This window comes from Ovis canadensis, chromosome 8, assembly GCF_042477335.2.
Source record: "Ovis canadensis isolate MfBH-ARS-UI-01 breed Bighorn chromosome 8, ARS-UI_OviCan_v2, whole genome shotgun sequence".
Lineage (NCBI taxonomy): Eukaryota > Metazoa > Chordata > Mammalia > Artiodactyla > Bovidae > Ovis > Ovis canadensis.
Window position 1 is genome coordinate 69,919,938 of NC_091252.1, and position 24,730 is coordinate 69,944,667.

The following is a 24,730-nucleotide window of genomic DNA, read 5'->3' on the forward strand; positions in this document are numbered from 1 at the left end:
TCATCCACCTCATTAGAACTGATTCAAATGTATTCTTTTTTAATGGCTGTGTAATACTCCATTGTGTATATGTACCACAGCTTTCTTATCCATTCATCTGCTGATGGACATCGAGGTTGCTTCCATGTCCTGGCTATTATAAACAGTGCTGCGATGAACATTGGGGTACACATGTCTTTTTCAATTCTGGTTTCCTCAGTGTGTATGCCCAGCAGTGGGATTGCTGGGTCATAAGGCAGTTCTATTTCCAGTTTTTTAAGGAATCTCCACACTGTTCTCCATAGTGGCTGTACTAGTTTGCATTCCCACCAACAGTGTAAGAGGGTTCCCTTTTCTCCACACCCTCTCCAGCATTTTTTGCTTGTAGACTTTTAGATCACAGCCATTCTGACTGGTGTGAAATGGTACCTCATTGTGGCCTTGATTTGCATTTCTCTGATAATGAGTGATGTTGAGCATCTTTTCATGTGTTTGTTAGCCATCCGTATGTCTTCTTTGGAGAAATGTCTGTTTAGTTCTTTGGCCCATTTTTTGATTGGGTCGTTTATTTTTCTGGAATTGAGCTGCGATATCTGCAAATCATGTGGGATTTTTTTCTGACTTCTTTCACTCAGCATAATTATTCTGAGACTCATTCAAGCTGTAGCATGGGTTAATATTTTAGCCATTTTTATTATTAAGTAGCATTCCATAGGATGTGTGTACCACATCACTTAGTTTATACATTCACCTGTTAATGGAAATTCAAATTGTTTTCACTTTTTGGCTATAATAATTAAGCTCCCTTGAGCATTTGTGTACAAAAATCTATATGGGCCTATGCTTTCAATTTCTCTTAGGTAAGATTTAATGGAAGTGCTAGATTACATATGTATATTTAACATTTTAAGAAACTGCCTTTTTTCCAAAGCATTTTACATGGTTTTACCATTTTCTATCTCTACCACTGAGTTCCATTTCCTCATGAACACTGTTATGATCAACTATTAAAATTTTAGCCATTTGATAGGTATGAAATGCAGTGTTATTTCAGTGTAGTTTTTGGATGGCAGGCTGTACCAAATTATCTTATTTGAAAGAATGCTACAAATGGAAGAACTTAAGTTGGTACTTTGATGTAACTTATAGAAAAGGTAAAGATAAACTCAAATGCATGCCCTCTCTTAGTGACCAAAGAAGTCAACCCCATGGCTGCTGGGAAGCCAACCTGACTTAGTTCTCAGTGTAACTGTCCTTCAGGATATGGTTGTCAAAGACAGGCTCTGCAATGCCAGCTTTCAAGGCCCCCACCTTGTGCAAGTTGATTAGAGTGGTCACCTAGTTCTTTAATAGATTTCATCTACTCCTTCAGGACATATGTCTCAGTGAAATCACACAAGTAGGGTCTGTTTTTGTCAATGGCCAGTCTGTGCAGTTTCAGTACTGACTGATTCAAATTTTTTTCAAGTGTAATGTACACTCCATTGCGTTCAATTCACTCTCCTGGTGGTCTCAGACTGGTTTCTTGATATGCTGATGAAAGATTTGACCACCTTCTTGGTTCTTGCAGCTTCATCAGTTTCTAGCATGTTCCCTCTCCTTATAAGATTGGTGAAGAAAGCATGCGGCAAAGTTCTTCAAAGCCACATCATCATGGTCAAGGTAGTAAGAGGTATGTGGATAGGTAGATATGAGACGTAGGGCTCTTGTTTGATTTGGTGCTTGATGGTGACCTCTGAATCCTGGTGGTCATTCTAGTGCACTTGCAAGGAGGAATTGGCCATCACAGCAGGCAGTGGGTGCCTGGAGGCTTCCTGAGGGATCTGTGAGGAGGTGTCAGAGGACTGGCCCTCAGTGGCAGGCCATCTGGGTTCCATGGAAAGACTACTGAAACAGGAAGCCACAGTGACTTTTCTGCAAAGAACCTCTCCCCTATTGCACTGTGGCTTTAATTTGCATTTTCCTAATAATATTGAACATCTTTTCTCATGCTTATTTGCCATTCTTATATCCCTAGATAAACTGTCTGTTCAAAACGGCTGCCCATTTTTTTTAATGGATTCCTTGTTTTCATATTATTGAGTTACAAGCTTTTTTTATATGTTCTAAATACCAGTCTTTTATCAAATGGATACTTAACAAATATTTTCTTCCAGTCTTGATTTATCTTTTCATTCTTATATAGTGGTTTTCAAAGAACAAGAATTTTAGCTTTATTGAGCAATTTAATTATAATTTATTAATTTTTTCTTTTATGAATTTTACTTTTGGCATTTCATCTAAGAAATATTTACCTAAGCCAAAATCATAAAGGTTTTCTCCTATTTTCCTCTAGATGTATAGTTTAATGTCTTACATTCAGCTTATAACCTATTTTGAATTAACTTGTGCATATAATGTGCTGCATGAATCAAATGTTTGCTTATTTACTCATATTTTTCTATATGGATATCCAATTGTCTAAGCATCTTTTGTTGAAAGACTATTTTTTGTGCCACCGAATTACCTTGGCACTAGTGTTCAAATCAGTTGTCTACTATGTATAGGTCATTTTGCACACTATTTTGTCCTACTCTTTTATTTCTCTGTTTTATAAACAGTATCATCCTGTTTTAATTTCTGTCACAATATAATGAATCTTATTATCATGTAGTGTTTGTCCTCAATTTTATTTTTTGTTTTCAAAGTTGTTTTAAATATTCTAGTAGAATCAGAGATCTTAAAACCTTCAAAAGTCCTAATATTTCCCTTTAAATTTTTGGTGCTAGTATCCTTCAGTTCAGTTCAGTTGCTCAGCTGTGTCTGACTCTTTGCGACCCCACAGACTGCAAATTAGTATCCTTAATTATATTAGTATCCTGATTAGTATCCTTAATCAGAAATAAAATTTAGAAAAAACTAGATGCATACAAATTGATGTTATTCACATATCAACATCTTGTTATACCATATCCAGGAGCTACGTTATTAGAAGGACTCTATCAAGGAGAACAGTCTGCAAATTGGAAGAGCCAACTTGATTAAGAGAGAAAGAAAATTTGAGTGAAAAATAAGAAAATAAGAGAACATTCTAATTTCTTTAAGTTGATTCATATTCTAAATCCAAATATATATTATTTAGTGCTCTCAAATAACTTTAAGATGTTATCTTTAAGGCACTTTCCTCCACTCAGCACAACAAAGGCTTGGATGACATGGACTGAAAATACATTTATATATATGTGTGTGTGTGTCTGTGTGTGTGTAATTTTCCCCTGTCACAAGGAAATTCCAGAATGGCAGTGGGAAACTTCTAAGATGAGCCAGCTGTTCTTGGGTGGCCATTTTCATTTAAGTGACATGATTATAAAAATTAAGCATGCATGGGTTGGGAACTGTCTTATAAAAATTTTTCTTACAAGCAAAGCTAGAAAAATTTAAGGTCACGAGCTTCCCAATACTGTGAGTTCAAAAATAGACTGGAGGCCCTTCATCAGGGGTATAGGGGAATGAATTTCCACACTGGGTTAGAGACAAACATCACTGATCTTGATCCAACTCCCAAAAATGAATGGTTTTTGAACCATGCTTCTTATGGCATAGATAACTCCAATGGGTGAGTAGTTTTCAAACTGTATTCCATAGGCTTCCAGTATCTCTATATTTCACAGAGAGAGCATCGCTTTTGTGCCAGATTCAGCTACTGTCCTAGCAGTGGACCTCTGGGTGAGAAAAATTCATTAGGAGATTCCTGCAGTTCAGAAATTAAAGTCATTCTTGGACTTCCTTCGTGGCCCAGTAGTTAAGAATCTGCCTGCTAATGCAGGAGACATGAGTTTAATCCCTCTTCCAAGGAGATCCCATGTGCCGTGGAGCAACTAAGCCTGTGTGCCACAACTACTGAACCTATGTGCCCTAGAGCTTGTGCTCTGCAACAAGAGAAGCCACTGTAATGAGAAGCCTGGGCACCACAGCTAGAGAAAGCCCACGAGCAGCAATGAAGACCCAGTGTGGCCATAAGTAAATAAATAAGAAATTAAAATCATTCTTCTTTCCCTGCTTTACACTTTCACTTATATAAATACATACCGGCTTTTTTAGTGATCCAAGCAGCATTTCACACTTGATTGGCCCACTCTTCTGTGGGAACTTTTCCTTAGCTCACATGGGTGACAGCATGAACCATTTTAGAATTCTGCAAGATGTAGCAATAAAAATGACTTTGGCCCACATGTTTGACTGTAGAGCTGATATCTATTCCAGATCAAATAGTTTGTACTCTATAAATAAAGGGTTTGACCTGTTCATTTTAGCCAGCTTGTCTAAACACAGCAGTTCAGCTGAGAAGCGATCCAGATTTCAAGTGTCCGGGCTTTACATATGTAATACACACGCACACACTTGCACACATATGCAGATTCATGTGTGCATGCAGGCTGGCACCATTCCCGCTTTGACCAGTTTTGGAGTATCTGCCCTACTTCTCCAGAGAAACCATCCAGTAAAGAATCATCACAGGGAGGAAAACGATCCTAGGAGTTTTTCCAGAGCACCTCTGGTTCGGTAGGCAGTAAGGATGAAAAGTAGGGCAAATACCAATCTTAGAGTTTATTCGCTCTTTAGTTTCCAGCCAAGAAAGCAACAAAGATGGAAAAGGGGGAGTACCTGTGGCCTGTGATTACTGGGGTGGCAGGCTTCCAGAGACACTGGACTTGACTTTGTTTCATCAAGATTCTTCCTAAGTTGCTATTAAGAAGTATTTTCAACAATCTCTTTTTATTAGCCGTTTGTGCCCATTATAGTTTTCTAGTTGCTAGTTTGTTATGGCTTTAACATAAATAAGGTTCTAAAAATGTCTCACATGAGGAGTTGCAGGGCTGGGTATTCTATTTAGACCACATAAAAAGTCTATGTAAAGGACTTCCCTTGTAATGGGACTCTTTTATATTTAATAGAACTGTCATATAAACATATACTAGCATTTAAAATGCAGTTTCTGGGCTATAAAATAAACACCATTTCTAATATTGCTGCTGGCTTTCACATGCATAGAACTTAGTCCATTAAATGTTCTTTATTCCATTTATGTGAAATGTGTTTTTAACCATCAGTGCACACATGAAGTGAATTACCCCTTGAAATGCAGCTGTTATCAAGTAAAGAGCAGTGAATGCAAACAGACCAACATTGTATGTAGATTCAAGCAAATTAGAGTTAATTTTAAAACCTTGCACAAAGCCACAAGTCAGTATATTTCTGATTAATTATTCTCAATGAATATGATAATTGTATTCAAAAATTGAAATATAAGTGTGAACATATTTTGCAGAAAAATATAAATCTATTTAGAAATATTTTATAATTTATTGTTTACCTAAAAGTTTTATAATAGCAATACCTCATCTATTTTTCATGTTAAAATAAAGTGGATTTAAATAAAATGGTTCTGCATTGCCTGTCTTTATAAACCTGACTAAAAACTCACTACTGTGTGATTATATTTTTCTTATCGTAGAAATGTTGATTAATAGTAGTTCCTGAGTCATAGTTTTCTTATAAGTGAGTTAACATATATAAAGTTAACATATAGTTAGCAAAGTTTTCAGAACAATGCCAAGCACATAACCATTAACCAATAAATCTTAACTAATGCTAATAATATTTTTCTAGAGATTCATTTTAGAGTCACCACAAGTAGATATTTTTTGTACATGTTGCAATATCTGATAGAAATCAAGGGTATAAATATTGTCATATTTATATATGAACTTCCAGATGTTCAAGCTGGATTTAGAAAAGGCAGAGGAACCAGAGATCAAATTGCCAAAAAAGGCAAGAGAGTTCCAGAAAAACATCTACTTCTGCCTTATTGACTACATCAAAGCCTTTGTGTGGATTACAACAAACTGGAAAATTCTTAAAGAGATGGGACTACTAGACCACCTGCCCTGCCTTCTGAGATATCTGTATGCAGGTCAAGTAGCAACAGTTAGAACTGGACATAGAACAACAGACTGGTTCCAAAATGGGAAAGGAGTATGTCAAAGCTGTATATATTGTCACCCTGCTTTTTTAACTTATATGCAGACTACATCATGTGAAATGCCAGGCTGGATGAAGCAGAAGCTGGAATCAAGATTGCCAGGAGAAATATCAATAACTTCAGATAGGCAGAATGACACCACACTTATGGCAGAAAGTGAAAAAGAACTAAAGAGGCTTGTGATGAAAGTGAAAAAGGAGAGTGAAAAAGTTGGCTTAAAGCTCAACATTCAGAAAACGAAGATCATGGCATCTGGTCCCATCACTTCATGGGAAATAGATGGGGAAACAGTGGAAACAGTGTCAGACTTTATTTTGGGGGGCTCCGAAATCACTGCAGATGGTGACTGCAGTCATGAAATTAAAAGACACTTACTCCTTGGAAGGAAAGTTATGACCAACCTAGATAGCGTATTGAAAAGCAGAGATATTACTTTGCCAACAAAGGTCCGTCTAGTCAAAGTCCGTCTATGGTTTTTTCAGCGGTCATGTATGGATGTGAAAGTTGGACTGTGAAGAAGGCTGAGCACCAAAGAATTGATGCTTTTGAACTGTGGTGTTGAAGAAGATTCTTGAGAGTCCCTTGGACTTCAAGGAGATCCAACCAGTTCACCCTAAAGGAGATCAGGCCTGGGTGTTCATTGGAAGGACTGATGCTGAAGCTGAAGCTCCAGTACTTTGGCCACCTCATGAGAAGAGTTGACTCATTGGAAAAGACTCTGATGCTGGGAGGGATTGGGGGCAGGAGGAGAAGGGGACAACAGAGGATGAGATGGCTGGATGGCCTCACTGACTTGATGGACATGAGTTTGAGTGAACTCCGGGAGTTGGTGATGGACAGGGAGGCCTGGCGTGCTGTGATTCATGGGGTCACAAAGAGTAGGACATGACTGAGTGACTGAACTGAACTGAAAATCACTGTAGCTGGTGACTGCAGCCATGAAATTAAAAGACACTTGCTCCTTGGAAGAAAAGCTATGACCAAAAAGCATATTAAAAAGCAGAGACTTTGTTACTTTGCCAACAAAATTCCATCTAGTCAAAGCTATGGTTTTTCCAGTAGTCATGTATAGATGTGAGAGCTGGATGATAAACAAAGCTGAGCACAGAAGAATTGATGTTTTTGAACTGTGGTGTTGGAGAAGACTCTTGAGAGTCCCTTAGATGGCAAGGAGATCCAACCAGTCCATCCTAAAAGAAATCAGTCCTCAATATTCATTGGAAGGACTGATGCTGAAGCTGAAGCTCCAATACTTTGGCCACCTGATGCGAAGAGCTGACTCATTTGAAAAGACCCTGATGCCGTGAAAGATTGAAGGCAGGAAAAGGGGACGACAGAGGATGATATGGACATGAGTTTGAGTAAGCTCCAGGAGTTGGTGATGGACAGGGAGGCCTGGTGTGCTACAGTCCATGGGGTCACACAACTGAGTGACTGAACTGAACTGAAATATTGTCATGGGTAGATAATGCTATGTTTCCTATCAATATGTAGCATCAATCAATCTAGGTAAATATATTTATTTACAAATGTTTCATTGTACTTAATTTTTATAAAAATTAAAGAGTTTGGGGGAGTCAAAGAACCATGAAATGTGATCACTCTCCATAGGTAGTTATGTGAACATAAAAAGAAACTAATGACACCAATACATTAAAAATACTAAAATTTATCTTACAAAGAAACACTGACAGTGATAGTATCAAACAGTTGGGAAGTGGCTGGCATTTGATAATGGTGTTAGAACACTTGGTTATTCTTATATGATAAAACACAGAAAAAGTAAATGTCTGGTAAATTAAAGGCCTCAATATGAAAATAAAACTGCAAAACTTTAGGGAGAAAACTGGAGAGGATATCTTTATAACATCAGGATACAGAAAAATTTATTAAACCAGACACAAAACCCACAAACCATAAAGAAAAAGATGTTTTAAATTTATCTATTAACATTGAAAATTTCTGTGTGACAAAAGGCAACATAAAAAAGTTGAGACAAGTCACAGACTAGAGGAAGATATCTGCAGACATAGCTTCCTTTCCCCTAAGTAGTATCTGGAGTTCTTCAAATGTTATCCTCCAAAAAAGAATCCAGCAAAAAGTGGGCAAAGGATATACAGAGAAGAAAACACAATAATCACTAAATATATAAAAAACAAACATCCCCAACCTCACTATAATACATGGGCATGCAAATTAAAATAACAGGCAGAGGGTGTGTATATCTGGCTACAGCTGTTTAACTTGCATAAGACTAAATCTTTTAATATAAAACAACAAAAAGTCTGGAAAATTTTTAAAATCTGTTTTAAGACTTCAGAGAGCAATCACAATAGTTAGGACCTGAGGAGCCAAGATTCCAAAAAGAAAAGAATCACAAAGAGGTAAGTTCAATATTCACTGTTATCTGCTCTGTTGAAATACTTGCCAGTATTTGCCTATTTGTAACTTTCAGCCAAGAGGTCAAAAGCCAAACAAAACTGGTCCCTAAGAGGTTAAGAAACTTCAGAATTTCCAACAGTCACAAGGACTGGGGATACAAAATCTGAAGTTCAGGGCTCACCAGTTTGCCAGATCCTGGTAAACTGCCCCAGACACTCAGCTGGGTGTTCAGAAGAGCTGAGCTCCAGAAGAGCTACCCTTGGGACTAAGGAAACTAGAAGTAGAATATTACCGAAAAATATCTGAAATTAGCTCAATCCAAAATAGATTAAGATGACCTACTTCTATTTTAATTGTCTACCAGAAACAACAGTTAGTCCTCTCTGTAGGATAGTAAAATTATTATCATAGGTGTCAATTTATCTTTAAAACTTTCCATATACAATGACTGGCATCCATTTGAAACAGCCAATCATACAAGAAAGAGAACCAAATTACTTAGAACAAAAGGTAAAAAAAAAAAAAAGATAAAATAAAAACAGGTCAATAAGAGATTCAAATATTAAGGTTATCAGATACAGAATTAAAAATAATTGTGGTTAATATTTTTTATAATAAGTCTTTCTTGTCCTGTACTTCTAGACTTGTAGACTTCTAGTAGAGAACTAGAATCCAGAGAAAAGAATCAAATAGAAACTCTAGCTTGGAAAAAAGATAATAACCAAAATTAAGAACTCAATAGATTGGTTTAACAGTAGGCTGGGTGTTGTTAAACTGGTACACTAAAAGATAGATTGACAGGTAATAGCTCAAATGAAATAAAGTCAGGATCAGTTCAGTTCAGTCGCTCAGTCGTGTCCGACTCTTTGCAACCCCATGAATCACAGCACGCCAGGCCTCCCTGTCCATCACCATCTCCCAGAGTTCACTCAGACTCACGTCCATCGAGTCCGTGATGCCATCCAGCCATTTCATCCTCTGTCATCCCCTTCTCCTCCTGCCCCCAATCCCTCCCAGCATCAGAGTCTTTTCCAATGAGTCAACCCTTTGCATGAGGTGGCCAAAGTACTGGAGCTTCAGCTTTGGCATCATTCCTTCCAAAGAAATCCCAGGGTTGATCTCCTTCAGAATGGACTGGTTGGATCTCCTTGCAGTCCAAGGGACTCTCAAGAGCCTTCTCCAACACCACAGTTCAAAAGCATCAATTCTTGGGCACTCAGCCTTCTTCACAGTCCAACTCTCACATCCATACATGACCACAGGAAAAAGTCAGGATAAGAACTATATAATAAGAAACATACTAGACCTGGTGAAATGTCTAACATGTAATAAATGTCTGATGTGGAAAAGACCCTGATGCTGGGAAAGATTGAGGGCAGGAGGAGAAGGGGACGACAGAGGATGAGATGGTTAAATGGCATCACTGACTCAGTGGACATGGGTTTGGATGAACTCTGGGAGTTGGTAATGGACAGGGAAGCCTGGTGTGCTGTGGTTCATGGGGTTGCAGAGTCAGACAGGACTGAGTGACTGAACTGAACTGATGTGTTGAAGGAGATAACAGATAAAGTGGAACAAAACATTTGAAGAATATGACTAAGAATTTACATAAATATGTGGAAAATATCAAGCCACAGACTCAAAAAATTTTATGAACCACAAGAAAGCAAGTCCACAATGATATACATCACAGTGAAACTACTGGCACATCAAAGATTGAGACATAAAAACACAAATACAGAGAAACTGTCAGATGCATCCAGAAAGAAAATCTGTTGCCCTCAAAAAAGCAAGAAACAGACTAATGGCTAAATATGCAACACAAACATTAGGAACTAGAAGAAAATATTTTTTTAAATTAGAAGAAAATGCCTACTTATCTAGAATTATACATACGGCAAAAATATCCATAAAAATGTAAAGTAAAATAAGTATATTTTCAAATATAAAAAACTGACAGTCACATGCAGAACTACACACACACACAAACACATACACACCCACACATATATATTTATATATATATACTAAAAATTTATTAAATTCTTTAGGTAGAAAGTCTGCATATAAATGCAGGAAAATATAAAGGCCATCAAAAGAATAAATATTTGAATACATCTAAATAAATGTCTAAAATATCATTTAATACATTGTGTGGTATAAATATTAGAAGATGCAAAATACATAGCAACAAAGATGGGAAAAGAATAAAAGAATTGTTGGGGAAAGGCTAAAAGTAACAGTTTGTATTAAAATGTAACAAATCAAGGATTCAAATTTTAATCCTTAGGCTAATCAGCTAAAGAATAGTATAATAATGAATAACAAAGTAAGAGAGGAAAAGTATGGAATAATTTACAAAAGACTTGATTAATCTAAAAGAAGATAAGAAAAGACAAAAGAAAAATATATAGAAAACAAATAAAAAAGATAGTTTAAAACTAAACATAATAGCTATTTGTTAAATGCATGTAGTGTGAATACTATGATTAAAAGACAATATTTGTTAAATGGAATTTTTTTAAGTCAGCCATTTATAACACACAAAAGATGCATCTTAAATGTAAAACTGTACAAATGTTGAAAGCAATTTTTTAAAAAAGAATGAAAAAAGATACATATGCAATTATTAGCCAAAATAAAATGTACCAATCTATAACTGTACTACTGCTAGAAAAAGTAGACTTTACTATAAGAATCACTGCTATAAATAAAGTGGAACATTTCAAAATGATAAAAAGTCCAATCTACTAGGCATATATAACAATACATAAAGGCTCAAAATACATAAATCAATAACTGACAGAATATAGAGAAGAAACTGACAAATCCATAATCATTGCGACATTTTATTATAAAAATTCATAGGGGTATGGACACTTCAGCAGCATAAGTAACCAATATAATGGACTTGAAATATTAGAGGACACTGCACAAACATAGAAGGCACATTCTTTTCAAGTATAAAATTGGCCATATACTACTAGAGAAAGCAAGTGCTTAGTCTCATTAGTGGTTAGGGAAATATATATTAAATTCACAATAAATTTATTACACATCAGAATCTCCAAAATTAAAAAAAAGTACAGACAAGACCTCATGCTGAAAAGCATGTGAAACAACTGGAAGTACTGCCTCTGAAAGTGTAGATTGGTGAAACTACTTTAGAAAAGTTTTTGGCTGAATCTACAAGACTGAACATAGATACATACCAGGATTCAGACTTTCTATTCCTAGACCAGTACCCCAGAGAAATGAACACATGTTCACCAAAAGATAGCAAGAGTCTTAGGAGAAACAGTGTACAATAGCCAGACTCTGGAAATGACTCAAATGCTTGTCAGCATTAAATGAATAAATACATTTTTACACACATATAATGAAATACCATAGAGTAACAAGATAGACTAACTACCACCATGTTCAACACTGCAGTAAATCTCAACAAACTACAAACAATTTTCTAAACAAAAGATTCTGAACCGGATATTGATTCTCATACTAGATCATTTTGAACAAAACTAATCTACCATTATTAGGTTTTTTTTAGGGCTGCCGTAACGAAGTACCACAAACTGAATATCTAAAACAATAGACATTCATTTTCTCATAGTTCTGGAGACTAGAAATTCAAGTTGGCAGATTGGTTTCTTCTAAGACCTCTCTCTTTTGGTTTCTAGACCATCTTCTCCTTGTGTTTTCACATTGTCTTCCCTTTGAAACTATCTGTGTCCTAATCTCCTCTTCTTATAAGAACATCAGTCATGTTGGATTAGGGTCCACTCTGATGACCTCTTTTTAACTTAATTACTCCTTAAAGATTCTCTCTCCAAACACAGTCATATTTGAGGTCCTAGTGGTCAGAACTTCATCAAGTGAGTGAGGGGGAGTACAGTTTTGTCCCTAAAATTTATGTGTTTAAAATTCAGGATAATGTTACCTTTGGGGAGGACAAGGGTAGTATTTGGGAGGAGGCACAAGGAAACCAGGTATTCTTGATTCTGATAATACATGTGTGCTTACTTACTTTATAAATGCTCATTAAGCCATATACTAAGGCTTTGTGCACTTTGATAAAGCTTGTCAGTCTTCATTTTTAAAAAGCATACTAAGAAAACATGAATTAATAAAAAGCAATTTATATCCATCAATTTACATAAATATAAAAAATTCAATGAAGTGTGAAGATTCATGCACTGCTGCGGAGGTTTAGTCGCTAAGTCGGGTCTGACTCTTGCAACTCCATGGACTGTAGCCTACCAGGCTCCAAAGCTCCAAGGCTCCTCTATTCATGGGATTCTCCAGGCAAAAATACTGGAGTGAATTATCATTTCTTTCTCTAGAGGATCTTTCTGACCCAAGAATTAAACCTGGATCTCTTGCTGGTAAGTTTATAAATTAGTGAAACACCTTAGAGAGCCATTTGACATTGTAATGATAACAAAATAATTGATACTTATTGAGCACTGTTCTAGAGTTTGTAATTTAGTACAACAATGCCACAAATTATGAATTCTTAGGGTGTAAACTGAACTGCTATAGAAAAGAGACTAATAAAAAGCCAGTGGTTAAATAAGAGTCTATTTATCCTCCTTATGAGTGTCCAGCAGTAGATGGCTAACAGGACAGCTCTGCCAGGTTCAAGATTTCAAGACAGAGCTTCCATCTCTAGGGATAAGTTCTCTCTCTCTCTGTCTCTCCAACCATTCCTAGATAGCAGGAAGAGGAGAAGGACCCAGAATGTAGTCATATGTCCACATCTAGGAAGAATGCTAAAAGTGTAGCCATTATCTGGATGGCTTTGTATATACCTGAAACTATTCTAAGGATAAAGAGGATAATGGATACTGAAGTATAACAGGCAGTCTGTCATTCGCAGTTACTACTACTATTATCATTTTAGAGATCAAGAAACAGAGTCAAAGAGGATAAGGGTAAATGATCTGAACTCACACAAACAACATACCTACTGTATAACACGCTGCCGTTCTACATCTAATAAAATTAAAGTTGCACACCCTGTAGCCCAGCTATTTTAGCACATGTGCATAAAGAGACAATGCATTGCTGATTGTTAAATAAAAATCAAATAAACCAGACTAAACTAAAATGACATACAATGGAAACTTCTCAACCACTAAAACAAGATTTCAATATGAAAAAATCTCAAAATCATAATGCTGAAAGAAGTTGTAGAAAAAGTACATCCAATATGCTGTCACTTCTATAACATTTTAAAAGTGATATGTATTCTTTATGACTAAATAAATATGTATAAAAGTACAGCCTATGTGTAGAAACAATGCTCACAAATATATTAAAAATGGCAAAAAGCTAACAAATATTTAGTCTTATATGCTCATCATATTGGTTTTTGCTTTTTTGTATTTTAAAAAGCTACCAGTGGTGGCTAAGTTTTCTTTTCTAGGTGTAACGATTTTATGGTGTAGATTTAGTGGGTAGTTGGATACAAATTATGCTTTTTTAATCCCTATAAATTATCAATATATTCTAAGAATATCAATACCTTTTGGATACCTCTCACACATATAATTCATATAAAAGTCATTATTTTTTTATCTAGAAAATATAATTGGTCTAGGTGTGGTGGCTTACTCAGTTGACTCAGGATTCAAATTTTGCATTTAATTTTTGCAATAATTATGTAGAAGCGAAGTCATTTTTCTTTTATATAAATTATAAAATTTTCTATGTTTCTCATCCTCTTATACTTTCAAAACTTCTTTCTTTTTCATCTAAAAACATTTCAGATGAATTCAAATTGGTGTACAATTTTAGACTATCAGTTGCATAGCCAGGTGAAAATTGGATTTATGTTTTTGTGACTAAACGAAAATAACACCAGACTTCGTCACATTTGGAAAGATTGAATCTTAAAAAATCTTCTATATTTATTTGGCTGTGCCAGATATTAGTTACAGCATGTGGGATCTGGTTCCCTGACCAGGGATGGAACTCAGGACGCCTGCACTGGGAGTGCAGAGTCTTAGCCACTGAACCACTAGGGAAGTTTCTAGACTGAGTTTTTAAGTGAAGCAATTCCTTCACATATTTTTCTAGATGTGGCAGAGGGAAGGAAAGGGAACCAGAGAGACCTTTAGATGTTTTTGCTTTGAAGGGCAGACTCAGGTGTGATGTAGAGAGATTATAGAGTCAAGATTTTCAAATGGATTTTCTAATTATTCTTGAGGCACTGCTTTTCTCTTCTTGTTGTTTAGTCATCAAGTCATGTCTGACTCTTTTGCAACCCCATCCATGGACTGTGGCTCACCAGGCTCCTCTGTCCATGAGGTTTCACAGGTAAGAATATTGGAGTGAGGTGCTATTTCCTTCTCCAGGGGATCTTCCCAACCCAGGGATCAAATCTGCATCCCCACATTGGCAGGCAGATTCTTTATCACTGAGCCATCAGGGAAGCATTATTAAACCCAGACACGCTGCCTTGGTTTAAAACAATTCAGGATAAGAATAAAGCAGACATTAATAACATCATCATTCTTTTCTCTTATCAAATGCTGATATATTCAAGATGGATTTGGAAATTATTGGCACCTAAATACTCCTCCATTATTTAAAGTTGATGAATACCTAAATTAATACTTAGACCCTTCTGTAATGAGACAGACAGAATTAAAAGAAGGATAGAGAGGTTTTTTTTACATTTGAACCAAAATTACTTTATTACTTAGTATAGCTGAAATCATCAAAGACAGATTCCATGTTTTAACAATGGCTTCTCTACAGTTTACAGGGATATTGTTCTACAGAGGAAAAACAAACTGAGAAATTTTATAAGAGGGCATTCTTGGTTCAGAGTGTATTATAAATGACGTGCTATTAGTTTCAGACCCAACCAAAAAAGAGACAAGGTTTTAATGTTAAAACACTAAAATTGATTTATTGATATTATACTTGTCAAACACAGGAGAAACTTTTTTATGATGTTGATAAAGTGAGCATAGAATTCACTCTTGGCTATAGATATAGTTTCTTATGTAATGTGACTACAAAAACAATTTCTTGAGGGTTCTCTGAGGAGCAAATTGGGTAGAAGTAGACCACTAAAACTTCACTGTATTCTTGGAAAATGGAGGCTAATAATGACCCCATCTCTTTCAGGCAGCTAAACTTTTCCAGCTTCACATCTAAAGATTCACATAAGAAATGCATGATAGGCATGCCTATAAAATTTCTTACAATTCCTTTGGGGTGAAATGAAATAAAAATTTGATCAACTTCATTTCTTCAGCTTTGATCTCTCCTCTAATTTATTTGGCCTAGATTTCTCAAAAAAAGAGACTCTAAAACAAAGTCTTACATACTGATAGTTTATTCAGGGAATAATCTCAGGGAGAAAGGAAGGAGAACATAGGGAGTGAGATAGGGAGAAAGGGAAAGGTAATTAAAGGGTGCATATTGAATTGGCCATTACTATGGGTAATACTGCACCCTCCTATCAAAAATTCTCAGGCACTTCATGGAATATATCTCAGATTGTCCAACTGGGGGAAAAAAACAAGAGAAATATTTATTTATTGGCTCCATTGCCCTCATTAGTTAAGAGTGGGCTCACTCCCTTGCAGTTCACGTTTGTGTGCTCATGAAGGTCCAGAGTCATGCACGCATCTCATATTGCAGTATCAGAAGTGTCTTGGAGCAGAAAGTGAGGGTTATGTGGCACAAGCATTAAGAAACACCGAGCAAAGCTGGTACAAATCTGCCGAGAATATACGAAGCAGGATACCAGAAGTATATGATGTTGTGTATCCTTTGCACCTTAAGATCTTGTGTTCCCCATCAATTAATTCCTTTAAGTCAAGTTCTTCAGAGTTCCTTTCTAGGTCACGACCACTTGCAATATTTATGAAGATTCATACTTGATACTAAAGAATCTTAGTGCAAAAAGTTGCATTCCTTGGCTACAACTGATACTGAAATTGATACATACCATCTCACTCCTCTACTACTCAGCTTGTCTAGGTTGCTTGTCCAGTGTGATGACCTATACTGTCCTCCCTAAAGGATCTGAGCTCTTAATGCATTTCTTTTCTAAAGCTGTGGTTGCTGGACATCCATTTATCATTATTACTGAGCACAGAACCCCCAAAGACATCCCCAAATACCCTTCAGTCCAGGCAAACTTTCTTCTTTTCCATCACATAGTAGCAACCCTAGATCTTCAAGAAAATTAGAGTCAATCACTGTAAGTTAATCCTTTATTTGGTGACATGAAAAACCAAAAATGACCGGGTGGGAGGTGGAATTTAAGTTCAGAGGAATCTTCCAGTATCCTCTGGCATACATGTTCACTTCCTGGGAACTGAGACTTTTGATCTGGCAGGGCACAAATAGGAAACTCGAATTCCAAAAGACAATCACTGATGGTGAGAAGGTTCTGTATTACCTCTCTTTGATTCATGGGTCCAGTTGTTTTGACAACTCAGCACCAAATATCAGATATTGGATAGCAAATATACCACATCCCAGACTATGGCTACCCACCTTGGTGCACTAGCTGAGATGCTTCTAAGCAATATATATATAGTCTGGAGCTACTTGTCTTTTGCCACAAAATGAGTACCTTCATCTGAGTCACTGTTATATGGGATATGATAAAAATGGATTGGCATTTTGTAATTTCTCAGATGGTGGTGCTTGCTGAGACAAGGTTTATATATAAAGTAAACCCATATCTCTACTAAGTGTCACTACTGACTGGGACCTCATTACTTCCTCAGCGGTGAAAGGAATTTGATTTAACGGACATACTGTCAGAAAACTTCCTTGCACCCCAAGGGACTGTGCTGCATCTAGGGTTTCAACCAGTCCTTTCCTGTATCATGTGCTGTGCTGCGCTTAGTCACTCAGTTGTGTCTGACTCTTTGCAGACGTGAATGGACTGCAGCCTCTCAGGCTCCTCTGTCCATGGGGATTCTCCAGGCAAGAATGCTGGAGTAGGTTGCCATGTTCTCCTCCAGGGGATCTTCCCAAACCAGGGATCAAACCCAGATCTCCCTCATTGCAGGCAGTTTCTTTATCATCTGAGCCACTCAAATTCTAGTCAATTTCCACCAAGGAAAAACAGCACATACTTAGCTCTCTGCTAAAGCACCCATGACTTTGTTCTAGAATTCTAGATGTCTGAACTGTGACCTTTCTGGTAGAACTCAATAGATATTCTACCTTGCATATTTAACCACCATGGATAGCCCGAGCACTCTCAGATCTTGAGGCAAATGGCCTAAGTGCCAAGCTGTTCTCACTGAGTCTGGATCTGTATACAATTTTGCCTTATTCTGAGTAGCACTCAAAGCTGAGAGCCTTTTGTGAGTCAGAGCATTGTTCCCACGAGTAGCATTTTTTGCCTTTAATTCCAAAGGCCCACAAAGCATTGAGCTTCTTTGATTTTTTAATGTTATTGGGGTATAGTTGATTTACAATGTTACATTAGTTTCAGGTGAGTAGCAAAGTGATTGAGTTTCTTTTTAATGAGAAGGGCTGCAATAAGTAGCAACTTGCCCTTAACCTTAGAAAGATTGTTTCTGTATAGCCAAGATCATTAGAGCTATAAAAACTTCAATAGAATAGGTCCTCTAGAACTTTTGAGAGTTTATTCTCTCTCCTGTGCCATTTGTCAATCTTAGTGACCATTCAACTCATTTTCGACTATCTGTTCATCCTCTACAGTTAGCATGACATAACCAATATGGTGGACAAGTGTCATGGATAGGCAGAATATATCAACTGGGGTTTAGAGATAATAAAATTGTTGTAATAACCAGACTTCCATGTACAAATATCCATCAGGAAACTGCAAATATAAAGATTTTTTCAGTTCAGTTCAGTTCAGTTGCTCAGTCGTGTCTGACTCTTTGTGACCCCATGAATTGTAGCACGCCAGGCCTCCCTGTCCATCACCATCTCCCAGAGTTCACTCAAACTCACGTCCATGAAGTCAGTGATGCCATCCAGCCATCTCATCCTTTGTCATCCCCTTCTCCTCCTGCCCCCAATTCCTCCCAGCATCAGGGTCTTTTCCAATGAGTCAACTCTTTGCATGAGGTGGCCAAAGTACTGGAGTTTCAGCTTCAGCATCATTCCCTCCAAAGAAATCCCAGGGCTGATCTCCTTCAGAATGGACTGGTTGGATCTCCTTGCAGTCCAAGGGACTCTCAGTCTTCTCCAACATCACAGTTCAAAAGCATCAATTCTTCGGCACTCAGCTTTCTTCACAGTCCAACTCTCGCATCCATATATGACCACTGGAAAAACCATAGCCTTGACTAAACGGACCTTTGTTGGCAAAGTAATGTCTCTGCTTTTCAGTATGCTATCTAGGTTGGTCATAACTTTTCTTCCAAGAAGTAAGCGTCTTTTAATTTCATGACTGTTTAACCAATTTAAAAAATTAATGAATATGCATGAAGATATTGGTTTGGCAATAAATTGTACGAGGGTGGCAAGGTCTTCCAGAAATAAATAAGTCCTCAAGTGAAAATAACACAAAAGAGCTGTAAACAAATTCTGTTGTTTTGAGCTGCTGCATGGCCTTGTTCTGTCATTATTTTTAAATTAGAAGATAAAATGTTGTACAACAACACTTGAAACTAATATAATATTATATTATAATATTATTATAAGTTTAAAAAAAGATAATGTATTAAATGTGGCCAGTGCACTAGGATCTACATGGTTATGAAAATAAGTGTAAATAAACACAGTGTAGGGATCAAGGACAGTGAAGAATGACCATCGGTTTAAGGGCCAGCAGCAGGACTCTGCCTAGAAAAGTGGAGTAGACTATTTTGGCTTGGCCAATCTGATGAGACATTTTTGATATGAGAAATTAGCTTTTAGCATATGGTCTGTAAAACCTATGTATAAGATAAAGTGACCTTTTAAAAATTATATTGGAGATTTCACATAAGCCAGCTACAAAGGGAAAAAAAAACAACAACAACCATTCGATTGGCAAAGAGAAGAAATGTGATGGGGATGGGAATCCAAGAAGAGGAGATAAGCAGTGAAATTTTTCCATCAGGAGATTGCATAGTGGGAGGAAAGGATCAGGATAATGGCAACACTTTAAAGGGTAAGAACTTTATATTTAAACCATCTGATCTGCATAAGCCTCTTGCCTTGCTTCATTTACCCCCTAAAATAAGTAAAATCTATGACCTACATTGGCTTTCTGTGAGTGTTTTGGAAAGAAATCAAGAAAAAGGCACTATGCTCCACATCAGTATCAACTTAAGACATACAAAAGAAAATAATAAAAGACAGGGAATTTCTCATAAGTAAAAAATCAGAGAGAGAAGTGTGTACATATTGGAAAGAATGCTAATCCTTCCATCCCACACAGAAAAGAAGAGAGGCTATCGTAAATAACATTATCTCTATTGCTAAATAACACACATTTTATTAAAGGAAAAAAACAGTTTTAAAATGTTTTTAATAAAGTCTACCATACATACATCAAAGTGCAAAAATCCTACGAGTGCAGTTTGATAATTAATTACCAATCGAGCATACTTATGAGACTACACAGATCAATAAATAGAACCTGGGGAAGGAGGCAGTGGGACAAATTGAGAGAGTAGCATTGAAACATATACATTATATTGTGTAAAATAGATAGCCAGTGGGAATTTGTTGTATGACACACGGAGTTCAACACAGTGTTCTGTGACAGCCTAGAGGGGTGGGATGGGATGGGAGGTGGGAGAGAGGTTCAAGAGGGAGGGGATGTATGTATACTAATGGCTGATTCATATTGATGTATGGCAGAAACCAATACAACATTGGAAAGCAATTATCCTCCAATTAAAAATAAATTTCAAAAAGAAATAGGACCTTATCAGATTCCCAGAAATCCTTATCCTGCTCATTAAAATTACTACTCCCACTCTCCTCTCCAAATATAATCACTGTTGTGAGTTTTAAAAGCATAAATTAGTTTTGCTTGCTTTTGATTTTCATAGGAGTGATATTGTAGTACAGATTTTTTTTGATTCTGGCTTGCTTCTCTTGCTCAATTCTATGTGAGATTCATTCATGTTGTTCCACTTATCATTCGTTATCATGGCTGTATAATATTCCATTGTATGATTTTTTTTTTTTCCATATTTTATTTATACTTTCTACAGTTGATGAAAATTTGAATATATTTCAGTTTGGGGCTATGATATATCTTTTGGAGAACAAAAGGTTTCATTTCTAATAGATATATACCTAGAAGTGAAATTGCTGCATCAAAGTATATATGATATATAACTTTAGTATAAAGTGTATATAGAATTATATATCATGGCTATTTCTTGGGACTGATTCTGTAGCCATCTTGGTTATCTTGCAAGTGACATAAAATCCTTTTGAATAAATTTTTTTTCTGCTTAAATCAGCCAGTAAGTGCTTATTTCTTTGCTAAGAAAAAAATATTCAAGTACTGGTCTTTTGAAAATGAATAAGGACATACCTGAAATACCCATTGGTTCAGAACAACATCACTAAATGTAAAAGAGAAAACAGTATCAGAGGCAGCTGTCTATTTAATTACCTATCAACAGATGCAGATGAGAATGCTGGTCCAGAAACTTGGAGTGGAGAAAGCCACAAAATGTCAAGACTGATTCATTCAGCATCACAGAGGCAGCCTACTTCTTTACTTCTTTTGGTGGGGCTCGTCAGAAAGACACAGCAGTGAAAAAAAGAACTTTTTAAAAGCCATCCCTTGGACTAGTGTAATGTAAAAGGCCATCCCAGGGAGAGCCCAGGCGTGGATCCATATGGTTTGTGAGTCTTTTTCGCTGTGACATTTTTATGAAGGTTATGTATATGCCCTGTTCATCTTCATTCTCCTGGTGCTAATTGCTGTCTACTGGACCTTGCTACTGTGTACAGAGACCACATGCTTCCCCGACACTGCCCCGGCTGCGGTGTGCCACATGGCCCTGCTGTCCTCAGATAAGAACCTGCTGCTGTCTGACCACAACAGCTGGAAATGTTCCGCCTTGAAGAGCTTATCTTGTGGAGACTTGAGCTGAGCTATGACACAGTCGACAAGCGCACAGAATGAGTGGATTCTCTGGGGGCAGCTTATGGCAGCCAAAAAGCCTCCCATGCGCCGTTGGATGAGGACTTCGTGTTTGGAATTGATAGCGAGCTTTACTGTGGACACTTCCTGTGAAGAGAATGTTGTGTTGAAGACAGCAAGTGGTACACGAGAGCCACGACCACAACTTTTCCAACCATCAGGCCCTCTCTGGGGCTCTCAGCTATTTATTGATTTTTTTTTCCCCTTGATTAGGAGCAGGAAATAATGAAAGACCACAACCCTTCGATTTTTTTCTCCTTCATCTTTTTTCTAATTTATAAAGCATCTGTAATCCAAGAATTGCAACCTTACTGATAATTGACCTCTATTCCCATGCTCCTTCCTGGTCTTAAATCTCTGCCTCTCCAGCCCCTCCCCAAGTCATCTGCATCCAACATTTTTGGTTTTCATTCCCTTGCTTTTTAAAATAATCCTATCACGTATGTCTGTATGCTTAACCAACATAGTGTTTAGTTACTGAGTTTTATAACAAATGTGCACATGCTAAGTTGCTCCAGTTGTATCCCACTCTTCATGACCCTATGTAGCCTGCCAGGCTCCTCTGCCCACAGGATTCTCCAGGTAAGAATACAGGAGTGGGTTGCCATGCCCTCCTCCAGGGGATCTTCCCAACCCAGACATCGAACCTGCGTCTCTTATCCCTCCTGCACTGGTAGGTGAGTTCTTTACCAGTAGCACCACCTGGGAAGCCCTTGTAAAAGTGACATCATACAGTCAGCCCTTCCTATCTGCAGGTTTGGCATCTGCAGGTTCAACCAAATTATCCATCCATGGCTGGTTGACTTTGCGGATGCAAAACCGCAGATACACGAAGCCCACCGCACAGTGTTCTGGAACTTGCCTTTTTTTTTTTTTTCAGTTACCACTATGTTTCTAAGATTCCTCCATGTAGTTCTGTGGAATAAAGGTCACTGATGTTTCCTGCTATATACTAGTCTTTGTATGACTAGACCAGAGCGTGTTTATTTGTATCCCTGTTGACATTTGGGTTGTTTCTGGTTTTTCAGAAGTCTGAACAGAACTGCTCTGAATGTGTTTGTCCATGGCAGGTTGTTCACATGTTTTGTTTCACATAATAGAGCCAAAGGGTCGGTTCTACTTTACCAGCAATCTGTGTCTTCCTGTGGATCCACCTTCTCTCAACACTTGGTCTATTTGATTTCACAGATTTGTTTTGCTAGGCAGAGGGAAATGTTCCCAATTTGAGTGAGTGAGACAGTCAATGCTATTCAGGCTAAGAAAGGTGCTCTTAGCTACCAGTCTTGCACTTTTCAGCACGTCATTTCTTTTGCTTTTGATACGTTTTATTCATACCTGTCGATTCAGGTGTTGCTTAGGAGTAGGGTCCAGCAACATCTTTCAGAGAAGAAAGCATGGATAATCGGGTCAGAGGGAAAACCTCTCCTTCTCCTTCTCTCATGAACCATCCTAGGACTCTCTGTCACATGTCAATAAGACTAATTCTTGGTCTTCCTCAACCTTATACCTTTGTAGCAGTGATAGAAAAAATATAAGGCAGGTGATATTTGATCTGGACACTCCACTGCTCAAGTATTAATGATGGCTCAGTACTGGGTGCTCCTAGACCTATACCTGCCCTTGGAAACATTTAGATTTGTATTCTGTGGGAAGGGGGTGGGGTATGTGTGGAAGGGGAGATTCAGGGATATAGGCCAGTGACTCTCTCTTCTTAGTAACATCAAAGTATGTGTGTTACCCTCAGAAACAAGGCATCAACTCATGAAGGCCCTGATCTGCTCTGTGCTGATGGGAGAGGGTTAGCATTCCAATCTAGGTAGCAAAGGGGTATTTCCCTAGGAATATTCCATGGCAGGAATTTCAAGCTTGGTAGGAAGGAGGCCTTCCCAAGTGGTACAGAATCTGCCTGCCAATGCAGAAAACACAGGTTCAATCCCTGGGTCAGCAGAGAAGGCAGTGGCAACCCACTCCAGTATTCTTGCCTGGAAAATCCCATGGACAGAGGGGTAGAGGGGGCCACAGTCCATGGAGTCCCAAAAGAGTCAGACAAGACTTAGTGACTAAACAAATGGTACAAAAATAGGAAAGAAGACAAGGCAAAAAGGCAATTGAAAACACACCAATTAGTTGACTTAATCTTGAAGCTAGGCCAAATCTCACTTTGAAAAACTTTAGGCAGAGAATCAGGTTTGTTATTCACTTATGTGAATTTAATTTTCTTCTCAGGAAACCTACAAATTCTCTCTGTCAGCCTTTGCAGAGATTTGGATTCTGTCTCTATAATAAACTTGAAATTTTAAAATAAAGTCTGCACTTTTTCTGTTCAGACATTTCTATATTTGGACAGCCCTTATTTCATGCTGCATTTCCTAATGATCAGCTGGCTGTTTCAAGTTACATAACTACAAATTTGAAGTTTGGTGAGCTCTCTGTCTCCAAATTTTTTCTGAAGTCCTAGAAAATACATGGTATGTTCAAGGTCACAGTTTGCTCTTGGAATTTCTGAAAATATCTGCACATGCTGATTTAGGGTACTGTAGCCTTTCTCAAGCAGAGACTTTGTTCATTTGTTATGTATGCTTGGATAAAGATGTTTTATTCTCCTTTTTTAAAGGGACTCTACTATTGGAGAAGTGGTGTAGAAAAGAATAGTGGAATTTACTAGCTAAAAAAAAAATTCTGAATTGTAAAAATGCAATGCTTTGGCCAAAAAACACTTCCTCTCTTGTTCCTTGTCATAAGAAGTATGTGTGTGTATAATAAATAAGCTACTTGCCATTGCTTTTTATTCCCTGGAAATAGACTTTTTAATTCACTCGACATTTTCCAAATTAAGCAAAGGAAATTGGAAGATAAATTTATGACTACAGTTTCTGGGGAATAAACATGAGGCCAACTGGACATAACCCTAGTGAAGTAAGGGTGGTGCAACAAAGGAATGAAATCAGAACAGTCTAACTAGCCAATAAGGATGAATCATAGAATAATACAATCTTAAGTCCGAAGGGATTCTTAAAGGCCATCTAATCCAGCAACATAAGTTAGACCAAAGAATATTTTGGCTCAGTAACATAAAGCCAACGTTGGGTGGTTTGTTTTCCAGAACTATTCAAAAATTTCTGGAAAAATCAGATTTGCTTTGCACTTTTATTCTAACCTCAAACTCATAGCCTAGAGGTCTTCAAAGTGTAATCTATGGGTGGGCCACAAGGGGAGCCTCGGAGTCCTCTGAA

General features: G+C 37.3%; 1 protein-coding gene across 1 annotated transcript in view; it reads right to left on the reverse strand.

Moving 5' to 3' along the window:
* Positions 1-24,730, reverse strand: part of LOC138444648 (uncharacterized) — a 223,798-nt gene that overhangs the window by 17,643 nt on the left and 181,425 nt on the right. The window contains exons 3-4 of the mRNA XM_069597989.1: positions 20,961-21,584; positions 4,048-4,153 (exon numbers count right to left, since the gene is read on the reverse strand). Coding sequence (XP_069454090.1) covers positions 21,279-21,584 — 306 coding nt within the window. The 3' untranslated portion in view covers positions 4,048-4,153; positions 20,961-21,278. The remainder of the gene's footprint in view (positions 1-4,047; positions 4,154-20,960; positions 21,585-24,730) is intronic.